Source organism: Mastigoproctus giganteus, chromosome 8, assembly GCF_048544385.1.
Source record: "Mastigoproctus giganteus isolate SK-2022 chromosome 8, ASM4854438v1, whole genome shotgun sequence".
NCBI lineage: Eukaryota > Metazoa > Arthropoda > Arachnida > Uropygi > Thelyphonidae > Mastigoproctus > Mastigoproctus giganteus.
Window position 1 is genome coordinate 204242085 of NC_143582.1, and position 25565 is coordinate 204267649.

The 25565-nt window shown below is 39.3% G+C and overlaps 1 protein-coding gene across 1 annotated transcript in view; it reads right to left on the reverse strand.

Moving 5' to 3' along the window:
• Positions 1–248: 248 nt before the first annotated feature.
• The window catches only part of LOC150082214 (allatotropins-like), a 54521-nt gene continuing 29204 nt past the window's right edge, over positions 249–25565 (reverse strand). Inside the window, exons 2-4 of the mRNA XM_090380050.1 lie at positions 6852–7075; positions 1185–1273; positions 249–509 (exon numbers count right to left, since the gene is read on the reverse strand). Of these exons, the coding sequence (XP_090236176.1) occupies positions 466–509; positions 1185–1273; positions 6852–7057 (339 nt within the window). The 5' untranslated portion in view covers positions 7058–7075 and the 3' untranslated portion in view covers positions 249–465. The remainder of the gene's footprint in view (positions 510–1184; positions 1274–6851; positions 7076–25565) is intronic.

The following is a 25565-nucleotide window of genomic DNA, read 5'->3' on the forward strand; positions in this document are numbered from 1 at the left end:
ATGCTTGTCACAGTTCTACATTGAGACAAAGTCACGCATGGTTGACTGTGCAATTGGGATTTATGGAAAGACCCATGCGGTTGAATGTTTACTCCTAACGTTTGTTGATTGTCATAGAGAAATCTAACTTTTCGCCATGACACTCAACTACAAAAAACTGTTTTCTATTGAGAACTGAAGAGAAATCGTGGCAGTTCTTCATATTCAGTTATAGAGAGGAATCAAATAAATCACCAGAAACGAAAATGTACATAGGGCGGGTAAAGATAATCTTTATTTCCTTAGAAATGAATGTACAGCCGACTTGAGCTTAAATTTGACTTCGATTCTTTGACTTCTTATTAACACATGAACATAATCAAATGAAAATAATTGTTTAAGATGGCTGAATGTAATAAGATGATTAAACTGGCGATTGTAATCTAGAAAGTTGCGAACTACTTAACAGTAAGTAGGTGCACAGGTTCAGACAGCTTGATAGAGTTCATCTTGAGTGACAACGCCATCACCTAGAGAAAAGAAAACAAAATACATTATAATTTGGAAAAAGTCTTGGATAAAAGCAAAACAATCAGACTGTGACGTCAGAGTCTGATATATACTGACATAAATCATTGCTTTTGATGAGAACTGGTAAAAATTAAAAGTAATTTCTTTTTGTGCTTTAGTGGGTCTTCGTTATACTCTAACTGCGTTTAGGACTTTGAAGAACTGCTTTCCTCTCTAAGGCATTCGATCTAAATATTTTAGCCCTTGAGAGAACGGGACAAAAGAAAAAGTGGGTCACTCGGGGTAGGTGACTTATTTTCTTTTGTTGCAAAAAAATAATCGATTCGTAGTAGTTGATCCCAGCACTCACTCAGATTGATTCTCTTTTAGATACTCGAGATTTCTTTCTAAACCTTTCAACTGATTCTAATCCTTTAGGCTTATTATGAGTACGTCTAACTTTTGTATTTCAAGATATAAAAAGGTGACCCTGCTGATATCTTACCATACAGCAACAGAAACTAATTTAATCTTAGAAGAAGTCTGAGTGGGACTTAATCTAAGGTTAGATTTTTCTTGGATTGTCAGTGTTCATTGGTGTTTAGTATAACTACTGGTACACTGTCTATTTAATATGTATGTTTATACGTGCTTGTTGATTAGAGAGAATGTAAAATTCAAGGAATTCTACTTACCATTCAAGTCCACTGCTTTCTCAACAACAAGCTTGGCAAGAGTTGGATTTCGATGAATTTGATCAGCAAACCAAGCCGTTGGGAGAAGACTAGGACAGAATAAAATTAAAATGAAATAATTATTAATTTTTCCGAAGTAACCTTTTTGTAAGTTTTTAAGTAAATTAGCGATCTATTGTATAAATTTTTATAAATTTACATAACAGATTGTCTAATTAGTTTCATTCTTCATAGGCAAGAAATAAATTTTTAAAATTAAGTTTTAAATGCAGTACTAACATTTGAACAGCATTTTATCTGAGTTCAGTTATGTTCACAAATCTTCTTAACTTTAAAAATGCAACTGCCAAAGATTGAATTTTATATTTTTGTAGTTAGAAAAATAATTGAGGAGGGTCCTTACCTCCAAAACTAAAACATATCATTCCCGATGGTAGCAATTAGTTCTCCCCTGATTAAATTTTGAAAAATAACCTCCCAAATAAAATTTATTTTCTGCCAATTAACTTGTCCATCATAAACCAAAACTTAAACCATTTATCAATAATGAATCTTAACTAAACTAGACTCTGGACTAAACAAAAGAAACTGGTCAGCGTATAGCGTAGGTAAAGGTTTATTGTACCATCCTTATATTTAAGTTCGAACTTTTCTTTTCTTTTACAGTCCAATAAGCTTCATCTAAAACTTTACTTTTCTTAGGGTTATCAGACGTCCCGGGATATTATTCTGGATTGTCCTGATTTGGGGCGCGATGTCTCAATGTCCCCAAGAAAGTCTTCGGGAAGTTGTTTTGTCCTGTTTTTCACGTACCATTGAGTCTCTGAACTAAGTACATTTGGTTGATATTAATATTATATAACTTTGAAGCTGTGGTCGTAGGTGTGTCACCGAAGGCGAATATTTGATATATTATAAGCATCCTGGCATGCAAATTCCCGGTATCCAATATAATTTGACCTACAACTTAGACAGCGTCGCACATTATGCAAATTATTCATGCCTATAAAAACACGGGTTGCGACCACATCACTTCATTTCTGTTTTTTGGCTGGCTCAATGGGACAGCCACATCTCCAATATTCAGGATGGCAAGTCATCGTTGTTTTGATGATTCTTTGAGATGCCATACTGTTGAACGACTTGAAGCAGGCATTCGGAGGCGGAGGTGACATTTTGGCTTAATGTGTCGCGCAGTGATACATTAAGCAGTTTCAGGGGACTATGGCACTATGGAAGCAGTTTCAGGAGACGGGATCCATTACAAGAAGAACTGGCCAAGGTCGCCGAGTGCTACGTCAACCAGAACAGACCGCTGTCTGTCGTCAACTGTCTCTTGAAGTTGCTGTTTCACAGGTGAAAACATTTACAATCGGATTGTGTTAAAAAGGCTCAATTCAATTGGAGTCTGCGTAAGGGAGACAGTGGTCTGTATTCTATTAACTCCAAACCACCGCAGAGTTCGTCGAAATTGGTGCCATGAACATGTGACTTGGAGCTCTGACAAATGGGGTACAGTTTCTATAATAAGTCCTGTTTTAGCCTACAAACAGATTCTAGACGTTATTTCATCTGGAGACAACGAGGACTGCGGTACTGGCCCTCCAACATCAGAGAAAGGGACATTTACGGTGGAGGCGGTGTTCTCATCTGGGGCGGAATAATGATCAATAGCGGCACCCCCCTTCATGTTTTTGATAGGGGTGCCGTAACTGCACAGAGATTCCCAGAACAGATCCTCGAACTCTACGTGCGACTTTTTTAGAGGTGCGATTGGCTCAGATTTTCTTTTCATGCACGATAACGCCGCTGCACATAGAGTTCAACTGGTGAAGGAATATCTTGAAGATATTCAACGACTGCCGTGGCCAGCATGATCACAGACTTAAATCAGATTGAACATGTGTGGGACGCCTTTGGTGGTCGCATTGCAGCCGAAAGTCAACTCCTTGGTCACTTGGCGAGCTAAGGTCTGCGCTGTTGGAAGAATGGAATTTGTTGCCACAGAATATTATAGACACCCATATATCGAGGGAGGGTCACTGCTGTTAGGCCTGTTTAGTCTTTAGAGAAGTTCATACGACGTACTGATGTCACGTGACCATACTTTCTGGCATCTTGTATCGACTTCTGTAATGCGACCTGTTTGGTAATTCTTATACAACCCCTATAAATGTCCCTTATACCTATCCGAAGTTTCTCTCTGTCTCTTGATTTCATCGTTATTCTGTGGTACACCATCACACCAAATTTTGTCTCGCTTCGTCGCAAGCTGCACGAGTTACACCACGTTTTCTACGTGTTCTGTTAATTTTGTTGACTAGTGTAGAAATTTTTATCGTAGTAAATAAAATGTTCGTGTTTATATTCCGGCACGACCACCAGGTCAGTATAGTTTACAATAAATCATCAATACAAGCGTTAAATCGTATTTAGCAGTCACGGGCTTGAACCTCGGTCCACTCAAAGAGCGCGTGCTACTGCGCTCTCTCTCTCTCTCTCTCCTGACCACTTTATGCATGTGTTTTTTATCAACACGAACTGTATATTCCCTTTCCTATACATTACTTACGTCCACTGAGTGGTATACCTACCCTCTTCATGCAATGGAGCACTTCTGCCGTAACAGCATTACGTGTTCTTATCATTCGAGCTCGGGTTCGAATCCCGAGAATGACACGAAATAAAGCATGTAGGAAGATACCTAGAGATGCTGGATGTGTGCAATGACCACATTATGACCAATTACTTAATAGCATGTTGGGCCACCTTTTGCCGTGATAAATGCTTGCACCTGGTGTGGCATCGACTCCACGACGTCACAGAATGTATCCTCGTTTATCCTGGACCACCTGGACAGAAGAATGTCTCGTAGTGAGACACTTGTGTGCACTGGAGAATGCCGCGTTCCATCGCATCCTACAAATGTTCGATGGGATTGATGTCGGGGTGGATTTGGAGGCCAGGGAAGCACACAAAATGCTTGGACATGATCCTCACACCGTTCCTGCATTCTGACAGGGGGTGTTGTCTTGTTGAAAGAGCCCAGTGCCATCTGGAGACACGGTAGCCATGTAGGACAAAACTTGGTCCGAAACAACGCCGAAGTAGGATCTGACGGCGAGGGTGTGTTAAATGGGAATGAGGGGACCCAGTGATATCCATTAAAACATCTCCCAAACCACGATACACCGTCGCCGGCTTGTTTCGTTCAACTCTGTAGTCTGGTTGTTGCAGCTGTCCACCTGCTTACCGCCGAATACGCACGATTCCATCGGCACGATAGAGCTGTAACTTTGATTCAGCAGACCAGATGATTCTTTTCCAATGTCCAGGAAAGGTGTTCCAGTGTCCACTGCAGGCAGCAGTGTCGATGGCGGTTGGTCAACTAAGTTTATGAACAGGTTGCGCCTCCGTAGCCAGGTGGGAAGGAGCAGCAGTGCGTAGCACACGCTTCTTGATTAGACTGGGGTTCGAGCCCGTCACCACCAAATACGGAGGATGCGGAAAGGTCAGAGAATGACCACCGCATATCCCGGAGCAATATGGCCTTAGTTCCTAATGCTCCTAAAAACCAAATAACAAACAAACAATTATGAACAGGTCACCTACTTCGTTGGCCTATCCGCAAGAGTGTCCACTGAATAGTGCACTCGGAAACGTTTCTTTGTGCCCCCTGGTTATACTCTACAGTTAGAGGGATCGTTAGCCGTTTGTTGTCCCGGACAGCACCTGCCAACCGCCCTTCACCTCGACTGTCAACCAGTGGTGGTCTCCCCCTCTTGGCACGTTAGCTGGTTATGTGTCCCTCTTCGGACCATTCTCGCCACACCTTTGAAAGGCATTCCTCGAATAGCCGACAATGCCTGGGGTTGCTGAGATGCTGGATTCCGCCTGCCTAAGGCTGCAAATCATTCCTCGTTGAAACTCAGTCAGATCCATCCCTTTCTCTATTGCACAAGCTAGTAACGAACTGACAGGCACAATACTGTAAATACTGCCCCAGTAAAAGCCACATTCATTTTGGCTCATGAATGTAAATTCATGAGCCAAAATGAATGTGGCTTTGAATGTGGTATCGTAGTCGACACCAGACAAGCCCAAATTCGTATCTAAGAAGCCAAATACTGATTGGAAACAGCAGAAGCCAAAAACAGTCGTTTATGCAATAGGACAACGGAGGTTGACAAGAATTACGCTAAGCAAAAGGCTTCATTCGGTCAAATAACAACCAGTACAACAGCAACAACTGAAGAGGCATATCAGAACGCCCAACTCGTCATACCTTGTCATGGATGGGGTACCATAGTCGACGACCGAACCAACCGAGTTCATACATGTCTGTAAAAAAAAAAAAAAAAAAAGGTAAGTACAGTTACGGTGGACTCAATAACACCAGGAACACCAACACTGTGGAGGATTAGAAAGTTGTTGCTTGGTTTAACCAATCTCGTTTCCTACTGTTTCTGGCGCCTCCGTAGCCAGGTGGGCAGGAGCATCAGTGCGTAGCACACGCTGCTACTGCCCACCTGGAAACCAAATAACAACAACAACCTACTGTTTCACGCTGATGGGAGGACCATAATATGACGGAAGCTGTACCATATGTCACAGTGCAGGCCGGTGATGGTAGTGTTTTCGTCTTCCACACATTGGGCCCTTGATACCAGTGGCGCAACATTTGGATGTCACAAGTTGCAGTGTATCCATCTGCGAATGGGTTCTTCCAAGAAGATAATGCTCTATGGTACAAGGCCAGAATTGTAAGAACTTGTTCCACGAACATGAGAGTGAATTCAGCCTACTGCAGTGGACTCCCTAGTCACTAGGTCTCAATCTTGTTCCACGTCTTTCCACCTGTAGGAGGAGGCAGAATGCTCTTCGGAATAGAGATCTACAAAAGCTGCGGAAAGAAATTGAGGTACCACGGACCAGCATCCATGTGACCCGCTTTCGACGAATCCAGGCTGTTCTAAGGGCTAATCAGACTCATGTAGCACAGTGGTTAAAATCGTGTCCACACAAATTCGTTGTACGAGACAAACGTAGAAACAGGAACGCATATACAAAGAAATGCTCTTTTGATACTTTCCTGTGTTTTAAATAAATACTGTAATCAATAAACTTGTTTCTCATAATTCTGAGTTGGCTTTGCATTAGCAACCCCTACCTGATGTTTCGTTGGGGTCACTTGTGCACATATTACAATCAGTACACGTCTGGACATGGACTCCCCAAGGTGTTGAAAGATGTCCTCTGGCAGTGCTATCCATGTGTTGCACATTATGTCCAGTAACATCCACACATTATTGGGTGGATGGTCGCAGCATCAAATATCCTTTTCCAGTAGGTTCCAAACATGTTCATTTGGGTTGAGATCGGTTGAATTGTCGAGATACTGGAACCTGCATGTCTTGTCCCAACACGTTCGCAGTTGGAAAGACCTCGACGTCGACCCATTGCGAACTACAGTCATATATCAGCTATGTCCGACTTTGAGCGTTCACCAGTCCATTCCTATCCAATGGGGTCCTAATGCAAAGCGAACTCAATGCGTATTTAATAAACAAAATTCCAATTACGATTTATTAAAGTTTATAACTGTTTATAAAAGTATAAACGTGGGGGAATGCCGTATATAATAAAGCTAAAGACAATGTGAGCTACCTTTTAGATCCTGGACTTCCAACCTCAAGGGTGTCTAAGGCATCTTGCCATTCACTCTGCGCTCTTTTTCCAAATCCTCGCGCTGTGGATAAAGCCGAATTTCTGAAACCCCTCTTATGTCTGTCTAAAACTGTGCTGGATATTACTTGGGAAACCAATAGCAGCAAACACAAGGTGAGGTGAAAGGCAGTGGAGTTCCGACACATGGTGACAAAAGTAGATGCCTACAAAGAGAGAGAAAGAAAATTATTGTAAAAGAAAGATAAGATAAGGCATTGGTGTCTCTGATTTCATGACATGTTATCGTCAAATCCTAACACTGAAAAACGGATTTTCATCCCCACTTTACTGTTATAACTCAGTTCATAAAAATGGATTTTCATCCATCTTTACTGTTATAACTCAGTTTATGGTTTAGAAAATCAACAAAAGATTAGGGAAAATCGAAGTTTTATATGGCACGAGTCGTATACGCGCAAATATTTCGCATTTATGCATAATCCTCAGAAGATGGAACATAAGTTTTTATCGAAGAAATTCATATTTCTTCAGCAAAGAAAATCTCTGCAATTTCTCAATTCAATGCTGAAACGACTTAACTGGTTTTTGGGAGACGGGTCATAAGCATCTGTTGATGAGAAAAGAGGGGCTGATAAAGAGAAGATTTTCTTCCATCTAACAACTCCCACATTATTTATTTATGTATTCAATACAAATATTCGCGTGTATTACTCAATAATTCCTTTTATATTGATTTCACTTTTGCCTAGTTTTATTTTAAGGGGTTGTTTTACGAGACAAATATAATAACGTCTTAGATATTTCAGTTTATCTTTCTTTTAGCCATTAGGAACGTATCTGCAAAATCGGACCAACCCCCAACCCCCCCATAAAAAATAAAACGGAAAAGCTAATGGATAATAAGGTCCAGGGAATGGTTACGAATAATGTTTGAGGAAATTTTACGAAAAACAACCGCGTAATGATTTTTTATAGCAAATCCTTTAAGGGGCCATTTCACACCCAGTTGGTTCTGAAAACACAGTAATAAAAGACCGAGTTACAGTGAAACAGCGAGTTCAAAATAGTTATGCTCACAGAATTCGGATGCTCCATTGGAAAACTTTCTGTTTGTCAGTAACGGTTGCCACGACAACCGCACGAGCAAGACAGAGTGCCCCGAGACGCTTAAATTAGTGCAGAGCGGCGAAGACTGCAATTTTCTCCAGTTTTGTGACCTCTCTCTCTCTAAATGTCGTGTTTAAAAGTATTTTCTCATTAGCTTTTGCGCCAATGCTATAAAAATATATTTCCTGTTTCGTTCTTTTAATCTTTTCCTTTTTTCCTTAATGTCCTTAAAAACCACATTCTGATTTATTGCGCATAAAAACAGTCACTGCTGGTTGATTGGGCATTTGGGTTTTCGAGTGTCCTTAATCAACTCTCCCTCTTCACTCGCACTTTTTTTTTCCAGCCAGAAGTTTAAACCGGAAATAATTAGATGGTGAACTTCTTCTGATATGAATCCAAATATTTGTAAGCTAACTTTGTAGAAATGGAAAAGGCTGAAAGTACGAAAAATATTTTTTTCGTTGTGCCATTGCCAGTAAGAAAAAAAAATCTTTTTTTTTAATACCGAGTGAAAAAATAACTGAGTTCAAAACCGGTCTTGACATGGAGAACTTTTCTTTTTCACTTTATTGTTTTTCATTCCTCACAACTTTGGCACAATAATTTACTTAATTAAATGTATGGATTATTCAAAAGTGATCATTGCCATAGGTGCCGAAGTTCTGCCACACCCCCCCTTATTTACCGGACTGAGCCCCGTGTGATTTCTTCCTATTTCCACGTCTGAAGAAAGCTCTGAAAGTGTGTAAAGTTCAAGGGAGAGTATTTCGAGAAGGAGAAATCCACAGAAGATTCAGATGATGACAATTAAGATAAGATCTTGCACCAGTCCGCGAATTAAATGATCACCCCTCGTATTTACGGATCTTCTGTAATTTGATAAAATTTGATAAAACAACATTTAATAGATTTGTCAAACAAATTTGATAAAACAAATAACAACATATAAATAAGATTGCAGTATGCGGGCAGCATTTTTGTAATGTACTTTATTTTTTCTAGGATTTTAATAACAGCTAAAATATAACATTTCTGCTCTGATTAATATAATAGGAAAATAACAGTTATTCATTATTTACATATTTAATAAACTGATAACAAAAAACCGCACAACAAGTGCAGAATGAGCGGGGACATTGTCGTGCAACGAGAACCAGCTGGCTTTCTCTCGAAATTGTAGCCCCCACCGGGAAATGCATTTCAGTATTCTTTGAAGCACCCGTACTTAGAACGCAGCATTGACTATCTTTCTGCCTTCAAATATATATATATATATATATATAGAGAGAGAGAGAGAGAGAAAAGAGACTTAAAAGTATAGGAGAGAAGAGTAATAAATATTGTACTGTTGTAATTAAATTAAACGGCTAAGTTTAGAGTACGTAAAACTATTAAGTGTTCTATACAGCTGTAAGCACCGTAATTAATTGATAAGGAGAGAAGTATATTTTCTTTTCTTGCTTCTATTAATCCTGGAAAAAGAGAAAAATTCAAAGAATTTAAGGGAAATAATCGAAAGCGCCTGAAATGTAACGCACTGTTACATTAAATAACTTGTTTTCTCTTTGAAAAGCAGTCTGCCTTATTTGAAGCGAATTTTTATTGAGAATATCCTCATAAATTATTCATCGATGAATGTTATATTCGAGTTAAGAGGAAGAAGGAGAAATAAACTTACGCAAACTGAAGCAACGCCGGATTCTGCTGACCACGGAGCGATACCGACATTTTCCGGTATTCGCGACTACACCAGCGTAAACGGTGCCGAATTAGCGGGATTAATAGCGAGAGACTCCAGTTTGGAGGTGGAAGTGCGGGAACTAATGATGTGTGAGAGAAAGTGAGAGAAAGAGAGAGATCAGTAGATAAAGAGGGATACGAAAAGAGAAAGAAATAAAGGACGATAAATAAAGTAATATATATAAAGAAAGAGAATAAAAATGAATAGAGAGAGAGAGACAAGAAAACGAAGAAATAGAAAGAAAAAGAAATATAATAGAAAGAGAAGGGAAGAGAGAAGTGGAATAAGAGAAATAAGGGGTGGCATAAAGAAGAAAAAAAACGAGGGGAGAGAGGGAGAGGAAGAAGAAAAAGGAGAAATAGAGACAGAGATGAAGAAAATGAGAGAGATAAACAGAGTGAAATAAAAAGAAAGAAAGAGAGAGAGAGATAAGGAAGAAGGAAAAGGAGAAATAGAGAGAGAGAGAGAGAGAGAGAGAGAGGTAAAGAAAAAGGTAAATAGAGTGATATAAAAAAGATAGAAATGAAGAAAGAGAAATAAAGAGACAGAGATAAATAAAGAGAAATAAAGAGATAGAGATAAATAAAGAGAAATGAAGAAAGAGAAAGAATGAAAAACATTAAGAAAGAAAAATGAAAATAGAGAAACGTTTAAGAGAAATAAATAATGACGTAAAGAAAGGGAAAGAAAAACAAAGAGAGAGAGAGAGAGAGAGAGAGAGAGAGAGAGAGAGAGAGAGAGAGAGAGAGAGAGAGCGATAAAGAAAGAGAATGAGAGAGAGAGATGGGAAAGAGAAATAAAGAGTGACGTACAGAAAGGGAAAGAAAAACGAAAAAAGAAAGAGCGATAAAGAAAGAGAATGAGAGAGAGAAAGAGAAAGAGAAATGCGAAAGAGAAATAAAGAGTGATATAAAGAAAGGGAAAAAAACGAAGAGAGAGAAAGAGAGAGAGCGATAAAGAAAGAGAATGAGAGAGAGGAGAGAGAAATGGAAAAGAGAAATAAAGAAAGACGTAAAGAAAGGGAAAGAAAAACGAAGAGAGAGAGCGATAAAGAAAGAGAATGAGAGAGAGAAATAAAGAGTGACGTAAAGAAAGGGAAAGAAAAACGAAGAGAGACAGAGAGCGATAAAGAAAGAGAATGAAAAGAGAGAAAGAGAGAGAAATGGGAAAGAGAAATAAAGAGAGAGAGAAAGAGATAAAGAAAGCGAAAGGTAAATAAAGAAAGAGAAAGATAAAATGATGATATAAAAAAGAGAAAGATAAAGGAAGAGAGGGATGCTATATTGGCATGGATCGCGCAATTTCAAGTATTCGGAGAACATTTCCTCAGTTCCCTTTTCTTTTACCAATTTCATGAAGCATCTTTTAAAACCTTTCTTAGATCGTTAACCTGTTATGCTGCGAAAAGAGCGGTCTCAGGAAGGACTCACTCTCCAGGGGCACATATCTTCCATAAGATTAGTTTGAGTGTCAGCCCGGAAATCATTTTTCCGAGCTGAAACTTAAAATCTGAGTGTATCTGTGGACATTATAAGTTCGACCGATTGTGTCGTCTGTGTTGCAGGGAGGAGTTTGGAGTTGGTCCACTGTAAAAGCCAATGATCCGCTGCGCAGAAGCATCCCAAGTTAATTATGATCACTGAAGTTCCGTAATTTGGATTCGTATTACATTGAAGGTAGATTTGCTCAAACCACATTCTTTCAGCATCTATCCACGCGAGACACGAGTTCCCATGGAGCAGCTGCTGACTGCTAGCCCTCATTCAGTCGATATATTGTTTGAAGATGACACCAAATCCACAAAGCTCAGGCACAATATGTCCTTAGCAGCCCTTGTGCCATTAAAAACAAAACAACAACAACAACAACCATCCACAAAGGAACTGACCAGAGGCCAGTAGAGAGGTTTCGAGTGATGTAGGATTTCATCTTAGCGAGAAAATCATCAGTGATGACTTTCCAGGATTGATTTGATGGCTAAGAGGTACGCTGGAAACAGATCATTTTAGCCTTCACCATCACCGTATTGCTATCATAGAGGGCGCATTAATAACCTTGATGAGCAGGGCCACGCGAATCGCTGACAAACAATCGGATGGATACTGTAGAAAACTAAAAATAGAGAATTTCCAACTACATTTCTAACTCTCATTACCACGAGATAACTGATACAGCTTGCCAGCCCTGTTCCCATATTGTTGCAAGGTGATCTTTAGGATTTAAAAGTTGGACCAATTACCTTTTAGTATTGTTTGAGAGTCCAAATGCGCTTTGTCCACAATAATCGGATAAGTTTCTTCTACCACCACTTAACTACACAAATTGCTACTCTATTTTTGTATCACTTTTGTCATTAATGATGAAGGAGACGTCTCATCTGACCTGGTGTTATATGAGCCTACCATCTTGTTCCTCCCAGCGAATGGACCGATTTAACTTGATAAAGCGCGGCTGAGGAATGATCATGGCAATAATAACTTTTTCCTTTCCACAGGAAACACATCAAACACAAAATTAATACTTGTTCCAAGTGAGCCGGATTGGTACAACAAATTTCATCAAGGTACTGGAGAAGATCAATTTGAACGCTCTAATAATGTCCTACCATAACTCTAACGCTGTTGACCTTAATTAGTAAATACTGTAATTATAATTCGAATAATTTTGCTAATTAATAGATTATCCCAGAGTAATCCGGCAGTATTTGATTACTCTAGAAGTTAAATATCAGATGGATAAGCAGAAATACACTACCGTGCAATATATTAGAAGCCTCGTGGTTAGCACAGTGATTGCAATCTGTATTCTTCGACAATGTTTAGGAAACTCCTGGATTCGAATCATGTATAAACATGATTTTTAGAGGTGATTTTGATGTGAAACCATCTTTGGCGGCACCTGCTACTAATTTTTTCGGAATGAAGTAAAACATTGGTAACGAAAATGCGAGACGGAAATGGCGCAAATGGCGTCACTTCCTAAAGGACACTAATGACGCTAACTCAGTCACTAACGTTGATTCGGTAGAGTAAGTATGGGGCGTCATCATAAAACGTTACATCGTTCACACTAAATATTTCGGACTGAAGGAAAACCGATTGGTAATGAAAATGTGAGACGGAAATGACGCTGATAACGCTAATTCAGTGACTAACGTTGATTCGATTGAGTAAGTAGCGGGCGTCAGCATAAAACGTTACATCGTTCATACTAAATATTTCTGACTGAAGTAAAACCGATTGGTAACGAAAATGCTAGATGGAAATGACTCAAATGGCGTCACTTCCTAAATTACGCTAACTCAGTCACTAACGTTGATTCGGCAGAGTAAGCAGCGGGCGTGAGCATAAAACGTTACATGGTCCATAACTTCGGTTCTAGCTGTTCGATTTTAAAAATTTAAACGGTTTTGATTTTCGTCAAAGATGCATAAAATAAAACATCTTTCGTGCGTATCGTATAGGGTACACACGTGGTTTTTTTACGCTGTGCTGAGTTAGTCGGTCTTAGCGATTAATGGTTCTTCCCAGGAAAGTCATGTCTTTTTTGTAGAAAAGCAAGCAAGCCCAGAATATGATTTAAAGACAATATATCGACAACTTTCACAAAATATCAGAGAATCGCACGTTCCGATATGAAGCAGAGGAGGTGATATGTTTATCGTCGCAGACTGAGTTAAGGGTGTATAATGCGCCTGTCGACCGATTAAGTCTGCATTGACAAGTAGACTAGAAGAGAGTGTTCCTCGACAGGACGGACAACCTCTTTCCACTGATGAAAGCGAAAATTTAGAGACAACACTGCCTAAAATTGCGGACACCTTCCATGCTGACCTAGAAGTATCCATATCAACCATAATATCACTCCGAGTTCTGTCTGCGCAAGTCTCTGCTGTCTGAGGGGTATAAACATGTTTATTACTATGGTGTCGTGAACGGCGACAGTGGTTAGTGAAAAAAAGTTAAGAAATATTTTCCAGATAACTGCTCTTAATTAAAAATAACGTAAAATAAATCCATTGAGTGTGGAAATGCTACTCAACCATCCTAACAAAAATCTAATAGAGGAAACAAAAAATCTGATTAAGAAAGCGCTTTCTTAAGTTAATGCTCTTAAGAAACCTCGTATATGATAATACATGCACTGAATTTGTGTTTAATGGTGTTTAAGTTTTCTCAGCTGTTACATAAAACCATCAATTTTGGTGGTTTTATGCGGATGGGGGCACATCTGCGTAAAACAGCTAATTAATCTGTTTCTTCACGTCATAAGCGTTTATCACCATAAACTTAAAAGTCAGCTAAGGATTGTACACATTTGCATAATATTTGAATTAATTAGGCCATCAAAGTTCGAAAATATCTTTCGAAGGAGACAAAAAAAAAGAAGTTGTTTTCATAATCGAAGAAACTGTGGGCTTTTCTAAGTTTCATCCTTGGAATAATTAGAATCACAGATTTATTTCGATCAATTATCCAATCTCGTGAACTATTTTTAGAGAGGAGTGTTTATAATTAGTGACGTCATTGATGTGGTCCATTTTAAAGCGGTATGCTTTAAAGTAGTGTGCACTGTGTGACCAAAAGTATTGGAACACCACTGTGCGATGTAACAGAAATCTTCCTGTGGATTGGAACTTAAAGACTTTCAACGTGGGGTGGTTTGAGACTCTCTACACCTGTCTGAGGATTCAGAGACTCAAAGAACATTTCCAAGGATCACAAATTAGTACAACCAGCCTGAATCTTCTGAACCTCATTAATCTGTTGTCAAATATTTTCACTAATTGTGGGTGTGTGGCAAAAGTCGACGTTCCTGATCTCTAGAAGTCAGTTCTCGGTGATGTAGGGGATGTCGACAGAGATATTTGATCACTTCATCAGAAGCAACGTGTTTTTCGCAAAGAAAGGACTTGAGGGCAAGAAAGAGGAAGAAATCCGAGGGTGTAAAAGATCGGGGGATAAGCAGTATGCGGCAATATTTCAGTTTTTCATATGCACATTACTGCACCTTTATTCTTCTGGTAAGGGGTCAGAAGTCTGGGAACCCATCTGGCAGACACTGTTCATGTGCAATTGTTGATGGATGATGTTCTCCACAGACCCTACACTAATTTGGATCTCAGCAGCTAGTTCTTTGAGGCTAATACGGCGACCTTCCAGGATTAATGGAACTTTCTTCTGTTACAGCAGTTATTGGACATTCTGGGATTTCTCCATGCACTGAGATTCTTCCACATTTGAATTATTTATACCAATGTGCAACAAAAACACTATATCCAACACTATTCTCCATAAACAGTGACCATTTCTTCGTGGATTGTTTTGGGCATTTGCCTTGCAGAAAGAGGGACCGAATCACAATGGATTCACTTTATCCATTGTGGATAATCATTGTGGATGAATTGTCAGATCAAAACCAAAATTTGTGTGGTTACTATAGAGAATTTAAGATGCCAAACAAAATAAAATTGATCTTTCCATCGCCAAAACCTTTGGGTGAATACAAATCTTTTTTGAATCTCCCTCGTATATCCTAAATGGAGAAAGAAACGAGCTCTGGAAGAGCTCACTAAACACGACGTATTCTATCTATTATTTTGGAACCCATCCTTGGTACAATTACCAGTTCCGAGATGCTAAACATGATAGAATGTGGTGAATACTGTTGGAGATGGCTCAACTCGTTTTTCATTATTCTGGAAAAGTTCATTTTTCTCCATTTCTTGAGATGGAGGGCATATTTCAGCAATCACCCAGTGTCCCATCCAGAATTCTCTGATACCAAATTTGTTCTTAAAATAAAATTTATTTTTAAACACCCCAGCAACTTAATTCATCTGATGCAGTGGATTCAATGATTTACTCAGACTTATTGAGTCAAGCAGCTCTCTGGAAATATTTAAAAATGAAAAGACAAGTCCCATTGGCGCATTCCTGTCTATTAGCCTCCAAAGCCATGTTGACCTTTGTTGTTTGAACGTGCGGTTGAAATCACGCTCCAATAACCATCCATAAAGCGAAAGCACACAACAAAACATGTGTTGTTTGAACTCTTGCTGAACACTCCATTGGCAAACTTCTTGTACCATACTGAGGTAACAATCAAAGATAACGTCTTAAGATAATTATATTGGCCAGGTGGCATACTTGTAGGTGAATAACATTGGATCTTAATGCTTCGTAATTAAGAGATGCATTCCTTAAAGTTTTCTCCCTAAAGGAATTCAACTTGAAATTATCGATCTTTGCCTTCTGTAAACTTATGTGTTACCCTTGGTTACCAACTTAAGGAACCGACGCAGAAAAGCAAATAATGTCGATTTTACGGTCGAAGGCCTCAAATGCTCACATAACTTTAAAACTTAAGTTTGTATTCCAACATCTTCCTTCGACTTGTATTCACCACACGGTCTAATCAATCGTTGGCAACACTTTGCAGAGTTTGAAGATACTACCCATGCTAATTCCAGTCAAAAAAGAAATAATAAAATAGCTCTTCGCTCTTGCAGATTGAAGCATCTGTTTTTTTGGCGTGCCTATTGGGTTTTTTAATTAAGGAAGGGGTCCTGGTGTGTCAACTGGAAAAAAAAATCAATTACTTGGCGAGTGAATGAATCTTTTGTGGTATCGACTGTTGGGTATTATTTAATCATTGGCATCTAATTATAATTAATTCTAAAGGCTGAAAAGCCACTCCAGTGGTTAATGAATAATGTAAAATACATGTTGATGGATTAGAAAGACTCTAAGTAATCTTCTGTACTTTTAGAGTAGGTGAAGATTTATAATTAATCAAGTGATAAAAAATTAGTTTGTAGATGGTTCCTTTACCGTTTTCCCAACTTCCCCTAAACTTTTATTCATTAAAAATAGTTGATGTGATGGTTAAAACCATTAAATCTTAGCAGTAAATACTTTGGTGTTTTTTTTATTGATCGAATAATACCGACTTAACTTGAAGCTTACTATTTAAAATCTTCTAATCACGTGATAGCGGATTATAGAAACAGATAAATTCTTAATATAGGTTATCCTACCTACGCAATACTCATAAAAGACTGAAAGAAAAAATAACTTTAATACACAAACTTAAAAGATGCAACAGCTGGGAAAGCGTCTACCTGGTTATACACTTGTGCATTACAAGAAAGCTACGTTTAAGGGTACTGCATTACACTTAATGTACTTAATGACTTTAAAGTACCATCTTTTTTCATTCGTTTTTCTTGTACCATGCATCATCTTTTTAAGTAGCTCCTGGTCATATACCAGGCTCTGGTCCACAGTGTTTAGTATAGGCATTAACAAAGTAAATTTAGTTTTAAAGTACAAAGCTTATTAACTTTTATTGTATACTTGAGAGAATTCTTACAATCTATATTCAGTGTGCGCGTGGGATTCATGCCAGATGGGCATGAATCCCACGTTCTCAATATATCACTGTTTTTTTTACGTTATGGCAAGCAACACGCTTGTAAGTTCATTTCCTCAGCCCCATTTGTACTTTTCCACTAGGAGATCTAAGTCCAGAACGATAATGGACTTAGATCTCACATATGGGATTATACTGTAGATATCCTGGCATTTTTTCCCTCTCTCTCTCTCTACCAAGATTTCCTTTTTAAATCAAAATCCATTGCCTAAAGCATCGCGAAAGAGCAATAAGGAACAACCCCTTATCCTTCTTTCACGCGTGCACATACAAATATTCTGAGCATTCATCTTTAGTTCGTTATATTTGAAGGTTTCTTTTTCATGTAGGAATAAAATGAACCTGATTTTTTCCATCAATTCTTTCTTTCCATGAATATTTTAAAACTTTAAATCTAAGCAAGCCATTGTTTCGCCATATACACGATAATTATTTGTAGAATTCTTTTGGTTGATGATGAATCTTATTGGGGATAGAATGGTACACTTCAATCACTGATTGGTATCGGCATCCCTTCAGCGACTTCTCCACAGACTCAAATATATGAAAATCGCAGGAGGATGCATCTGAACGGTAAAGAGGATGCTACAAAATCTACAGTCCTCGTAAAATAATGTTCATTCTGTTCTGCGCATACCCTTATTACTAATTGTATATCGGTAGACATAGAACAGAATGCCACGATTCTTGGTAAAAAAAAAAAAAAAAAGAAATGGAAGTTAATATTAACAGCGGTTGTTTAGTTCATCAAGTCCTCTGCAATAAAACATCACTAATCCCAGAAGTTACACCTTCGGGGAAAAGATTTAATCCACAGGAATAAACGTACCATGCAGATAACAAACACTTCTTCCTGCTGCAGAAAAGTGCTGGAGGTGGAAATCTCTCGCTTCCAGCAAATGGTAGGAGCGATATTGAGATTTATGTTCCATCCATCGCCAGACCTTCCTGGTAGAACTACCACTCCTGGATTGGTTTGGAGAAGCTCAAAAGACATCGATCTTCACAAAACGCCGATATTTCCAATCCAATTAGCACCACCAAGGAACATTCTCTAGCCCTTATCCCCTGAGTTTGGAAATTGTGATTATGGTGAATCGCAAAAGTAATGTATGAGCAATTGAATATGTTCGATCGGATTTAAGTCTGATGATCACGCTGGCCACAGCAGTCATTGGAGATCATCAGTTTCAAGATATTCCTCCACCACTTGAGCTTATGTGCAGTGGCGTTGTCGTGCATGAAAAGAAAATATGGGCCAACCGCACTCCTAAACATGAAAAACATGAAAAAACATGTACGGCCATTGATCATTATTCCTCACCACACGAGAACACTGCCTCCACAGTAAGTGTTTCCTTTTCGGATATTGGAGGGATGGTACCTCATTCCTCGTTGTCTCCAGATGAAATAACGTCTAGAATCTATTTATAGGCTGAAGTGGGACTCATCAGAGAATGAAAGTGTACCCTATTTGTCAGGGCACCGAGTTGCATGGTGATGGCATCAATTTCGACGCAGTGATTTGGGTTAATGGGATTCAAACCACTGGTTTCCTTACATAGAGTCTACTTGAATCGTGCCATCTTAACGCAGCCCGTTGGAACTGTTTTCACCTGTGGCCGCAGCAACCTCAAGAGACAGTTGATGACAGGACATCGTTGGGTTCCGTCTTTCTGTTACAGATAGTGGTCTGTTCAAATTGACACAGCCCTTGGCCAGCTATTCTTGCAAGGTTCCTGTCTTCTGAACCTGCTTCCATAGTACCGAGACGACACTGCGTGACAATTAAACCAACGTGCCACCTCCGCCTGCTACTGCCCAGCTTAAAGTCGTCCAAAGATCCCACATCTCAAAGAATCATCTAAACGACGAAGATTTGCCATCCTGAATACTGGAGAGGTGGCTATCCCACTGAGCAAGCCTAAAAACGGGAATGAAGTGATGTGGTCGCAACGCGTGGTTTTATAGGCATGAATAATTTGCATAATGTGCAGCGTTGTAAGGTCCTAGATCGATATCTATTGGATACTCGCCATTTGCATGCCAGGATGCCTATTATATCAAATATTCACCTTCAGGGACACTGTTCATAATAAAATATTCATGAAAAGCATTTTGTTCTTTTAATTCTGTCGAGCGGTGGATAATTTCTTGAGCATTAAGTTCGTTAGCAACCGCTGTAAGTTCAGTGTATAGTGTATAGCAGGGGTGGGCAACAGCTGGCCCGCGGGCCACATCCGGCCCGCGACGATGTTGAATCCGGCTCGCGACTATGTTGAATCCGGCCCCCTCGGTAAATGCATAAATATAGAAAATCCATATCTGACTACACTGGCCGTAAACGTTCGGCTTAATTCGGTTCAATCGGGAATCACGGCCAGTACAACAGTAACCAAGTGATTCTACGCAGCGTCAAAGAGTTATTTCCTAATTATTATTGTAGCATCGATCGAACGAAGTTCCTTTGGGTTTGACTTCTTATTGAAAAAAATAATATTGGTGCGAGATATTTTATGTTTTATGCCTTTTCTGATTATTACAATTTTTAATTTAATATAATTTATAACCCATAAAATGAGCCAATTAAAAAAAAAAAGAAAAATTGATGCCGAATGCCGCATTTTCAATGATAATTGGACGTTCAGATATATTTTTTAAAAATACATTAATAATTTGGTAATTCAAGTAATATAACATTTTTTAGGTTCTGATTTTTTTTTATTAAATCGTTCAATCTATTCCGGCCCGCATCGTGATGCGAAAATTTCATTCGGCCCGCATCATGATACGAAAATTTCATTCGGCCCGCTGACGAAAAAAGTTGCCCACCCCTGGTGTATAGTGTATAGTGTTTTTAGGGTCTAACGGCACCAGGGGTTTCCCCCATCTCCGCGTAATATACATTGTGGTGTGATACAGAACACTGTAGAGGCCAGAGGTTTAAAAGTGTGTGGATATTGTGGTGTGTAATGTTTTGTACCGTTGTTCATCTGGTCTTTTAGCCGTTGGGTCTCAAATGAGACCCACCGTTGCCCACACTATACCTCGTGGAGGCAGACCAGGTACACCAGTATTTTAGAAATTTACTATTTACTCTGGCAGGTCCTGCCACCTAATTTCCTGAGATTTCAGTGGCTAGGACCTAAAAAAAAAAGTGGAGGGGGGGAGAAATGCTAGAAATTGGGTCAGGCCGAAAGAGATATAAGTTATACGGGTTAGAGTTCATTTTTTATTTTTATTTATTTATTTTATTTTTTTTTTTTATTATTTTTTTATTTTTTAAAGTGTGGGGCTTGTGTAGTTTTGGCAAGGGTCAAACGCTAGTCGCAAGATAGCTAGAGAGGGAAGGGAGACTGAAGACTGGGCGGTGAAAGACAGAAATATGGAGTCAATAGTGAAGATAACCCCAAAAGTCGGTGAGGCAGGCCCATGCCTCACCAGGTGAAGATAGGGGATGGCAGGGGGGGAGGGTACAGAGTAACCATCCCCTGCCAAGGGAAGGGAAAGAAAGCGAACCGAGTGAGGGTACCCGGTTCGGATCACCTAATGACGTTTCGGCAGCAAACTGCACAATGTCTTTGTCGGGTCTTCCTATGCCATTCCTGGGACATGTTGTCCCGTCCATGTGAGTGGTCAAGTCCACATAATGACTCCAGTTTAAGCCAGTGGTCAGATCCAGGTTAAGTTAATGATTAGTTTTTCAGATTGTAGCTGTTAGGTTTTTGTTTGGTTGACACATCTAAGGATCTTTATTATGGATGACGAGTGGTTAGTTTGTGGGAAAATTCCTGCTAAGGTTGTGGGTATGTCCTTCTTCTAGTAAAAAGATCCTGCGCAAACTGCGTTAAGGCTTTATAATTGTCTTCGCTCTCCAAGAGATATTGTTCTTGGTTTATTGGCGAGAAACGTATTCTAGTTATTAAGAGGCAGCGGAGGTCTTCGTATAGTTGGCAGTGGTGCATGAGGTGCTCCCACGTCTCTGGCTGTCCACAGTGGCAGAGAGGGGTGTCACTCAATCCGAAACTGGAGAGTTTTGCTCTTATTGCGCCATGTCCCGTGAGCAGGTAAGATGTCAGCAGTCCCGGTGAAAACCAGTTTGGGCTTTTGGGAAATACTAGTTGATTATCTGGTATGAATCTTCGGGTGACTTCCCCCTTTTGTCGAAGCGCTGTAAGTTCAGTTGACCGCAGCCCTTTAACTCTGGAGGAATCTTTAAAAATACGTAAGCGCTGCCAGGAAGATGAAGTGAAAACGGAAAAACTGCGCAGGAGGATTTTCTCCGTGAAATATAAGTCCAGAAATCATAGTTAAAAATCTTAATGAATGCAACTGAAACGAACTGAGGTCAAAATCAATAGACGAAGCCACCACTCTGATGACACACAAAATGTTTCAAACGGATCTGGAGGGCGCTTCAATGGAAATCAGGTTTCCGGATAGAGCGAATGTCTGGTTCAGCCTCAATCGAAAATAGGAAACAAAAATATTTGCGAAAATGGCAAGAAACCGGCCTCCCAGTAGATCACACAAGAAGGAACGAGCCAATCGTTAAATTCGAGAAGCAGTAACATAACAAGGCCACTCTTTCATAGTTAAGGTCTTTAATGACTGGACTTCAGCCACTTTGAATACCCCTCTCATGCAAAACCAACTTAATTCAGATGAAAACAGAAACAGAATCTTGGAGTTGTTCGATACCATTAAAAAAGGAAAGCATCCTAAGATGGCAACCCTGAATTCATCTGACAGGGGAGGGATAACAATTATCAAAGTGACGTACTCTCTGCCACCTATTCGCCGCTGCTCTGGAACCCTTGTTATCAACAATTTCACGATATATGCGGACGACTTAAATTGTTTTCTCAATTCTGGCAGCCATCGAACGGTAGAATTAATATGCCAACAAGCCAATAGGATATTGCGGAGACTGGATTGCATTGGACTGCATCTTATCCCGAGCAAATCAGCCCAGCTCGCGATCTCTAGCAGGAAAATCAAAATTAACATCCCAATTACCGGCGCTCCAGTTTCGAAGATGAGTTCTCATTTGGATCTTGGGACAATGAGGGTCGAGGGTCTAGTTTTTGTAGCCAGATTCACCTACATGAAAGCCGAAACGTATTCCGCTCTGTGGGCGGCCACAAGCAGGAATCCAAAACCCACTTTGAGAGCCACGTTGTACTCTGACCTCAACATAAAGCCTGCTTGTTTTCACGAGGAACTTGATGACACTTGCTCAACTCTCACCGGGAAGCTAGATGCACCAAAGATAGACAATATAATTTTTAAGCCAAGGTCAAACGCGAGGCTCTCTACTGGCCAGAGGATACCTCTCCACTTCTCATTAAACATGTCTTCGGCGATGCTTCCAGCAAAGACAATCAAGATTTTTAATACGCTCAACACGGACTTCGAAAGGCAGGCTTTGAGAAGATTCCGCGTACCAAAGACATATTGTTGGCGAGTCTTTTCTCCTACCCAACTGTGAACAGTACTCCAAACTGATGACCACTGTTCGGTGTCTCTCTGCATGCTGGTACAAGCTTGGTTGATCTGCAGGATACTTGGAACAACAAACTGGAACTCTAGGAACAACAGAGAGATCAAGAATGTCTTCCATTTAATGTGAACGGCTCTAAATTGTAAATTTAAAAATACTACGAATATAAGCTGTTGTTCTACCTAGATCGTAGGTATAGCTTAGCTTAATTTTTCAGCACTCACCTCATAGTAATCCGCTTAGTTGGTGGAAAGTTTTACCACGTATACTATAGTGGTTATGAGATTCTAATAACTTACGGGGATTATAAATTTAAAAACTAAGTTATTGGCTTTGAAAATTTTTCTAAGAAAGGGAAGTGAACCTTCCATTCTATGGTTGTCTAATTAAAATAAATTAAATGAAGTGAGATAAAAGCTAATAACCGCGCAGAGCGACTTTCGAAATCGTCTTCAGTTAGCTATAGTGGGGAGGGAAGAGCGCGCGAGTGTGTTATATACGGGTTTAGTTCCCGGAATGAATTTCAGTGCACGTGGAAACTTAATACGTGCTAAATTCCAAATGGGAGAGAAGTTTGTTGGAATCTTTTTTGTTTAATACGTTAAGTGATGTGTGGCGCTTAAACCACTCAATGACGAGGGCTTCGTTTTGAAGGATTTTATAGCTGGAATTTAATTTAACTACTATAATGGCTGAATCGATGTGTGGGTTATGATTATAAGATTGGACATGTTGTGTTAGTTCTGTACTCGCTAAATTAGATTTGAAGCTATTAAAGTGGTAATATGCGCGCGTGTTAGAAATTTTTGATGTCCCAAATTTTGCTGTTGTACTGCCTATGTAACATGCTTGGCAATCTGATTGGCATTTAATCAAATATATAATGTTGTTATGATATTGTGTCCCATACTTGTGTGTTGTCTTGTATGAATTAAATTTGGAACTTAATTTGTTATAAGATGTGAATATTAATTTGATATCTGTATTCTTAAAAATCTGTTGAAGTCTTCTAGCATATTGTTGATGGTATGGGAGGGCGATAAGGGGTTTATGTATCTTGTTCTTATTCACGTGGTTATTAATTTTGTTCGGGTTATTAGTGTTATTATGGACTTTGGTGATGGTTTCTTTTATTAGTTGTAATGGGTATTTCCTGTAGATGAATTTTTTGGTGAGGTATTGCAATTCTACAGATAGGTCTGTTTGTGTGTGACTATATTTTATAGCGTTGTATATCTGATTGTATAAAACTGCTTTTTTGTGTCTCCTGGTGAGCGTATCCCATTTTTTGGAGTGCTTTTGTGTAATCTGATTTAAAGTTGCTTGAATTCGTGCGTTGTTCTGCTGTACGTAATTGTACCAAGTCGTGGGGGTTAGTTCTCTTTTAAGCTTGAATGTATGTGGTAAAACTTTCCACCAACTAAGCGGATTACTATGAGGTGAGTGCTGAAAAATTAAGCTAAGCTATACCTACGATCTAGTCATTACATCACAGCACATTCCTTAAAATATCAAGAGTCAATTCAACACAAATCCTTTAACTATTTATTACACCTCTTCCGCATGCCTATCATTTCCACATTTTCCCCAATGCATTCAGATCTGCACGATAAGAAACTCCATTTCGCCATTAACAGCAACCACTACCCAGTTAAAGACGCCATGATTGAAATACAAACTAAACTCGATAACCACCCGATAAATATCGAATCATACATTAAACCAATGCTGTTTTTAACTCCCAATTAATTAGTAAACCTAATATCCACCAACAACAATTAACCCACATACGAGACTTTATGAAAACCCCGAACATTATAATACAAAAGGCAGACAAAGGCGACACCATCGCAATCATGGACAAAAATAAACTTGATGGGATCCTAAGAAGACTCAGAGCCAACAAATTAATTTAAACACCCTCCAGCAAATAGGCATAACGCAGTCTCCCACACATTTTTGGAACAGTCAAACTCCATAAACAAGATTATCCTTTAAGACCCATAAACAAGATTATCCCTTAATGAGATTTTCTCGATTCAGGGTCTACAATACTAAACAGGCACACGAACGTATAACTTCCATGACCATATCTGAAAACGATATTCTCGGGTCCTTCGACTTCGTCGGCCTATACACAAACGTACACATCGAAACCATGCTACTGGCTCTTAAGGAACTATTAATTAAAGACGACACTTTGACAAAACGTACTGACTTAAACATTAATGACATTTTAGAACTCACGGCACTGTTGCTTGACGCCAAACTATATAAATTCCACAATAACATCTACGAACAAATTTTCGGCCTTCCCATGGGCCTCGGTATCTCTGTCCCCTTATCCGAAATCTACCTCGCTTCTATTGAAGAAAAAATAGTCCAACCCTTTCCCCCAGGGATTAAACTATATATGAGATACGCAGATGGCGTCCTCTTAATAGGCAACAGAACCACCATCGATACTTTACTGAACACGTTGAATACAACACATGAAAGACTCAAATTTACCCTCGAAGTAGAAACGATAATAAAATTAATTTTCTAAACCTCACTATATACAAAATAGGTACATATTTAGGCACCAAAATATACAGAAAGAACAGACATAAACTAATTTAGCCAGTACAGAACTAACACAACAAGTTCAATCTTATAATCATAACCCACTCATCGATTCAGCCATTACAGTAGCTAAACTAAATTCCAGCTATAAAATCCTTCAAAACGAAGCCCTCGTAATTGAGTGATTTAAGCGCCACACATCACTTAACGTATTAAACAAAAAGATTCCAACCAACTTCCCCCCCATTTGGAATTTAGCACGTATTAAGTTTCCACGTGCACTGAAATGCATTTCGGGAACCCAACCCGTATATAAAACACTCGCGCGCTCTTCCCTCCC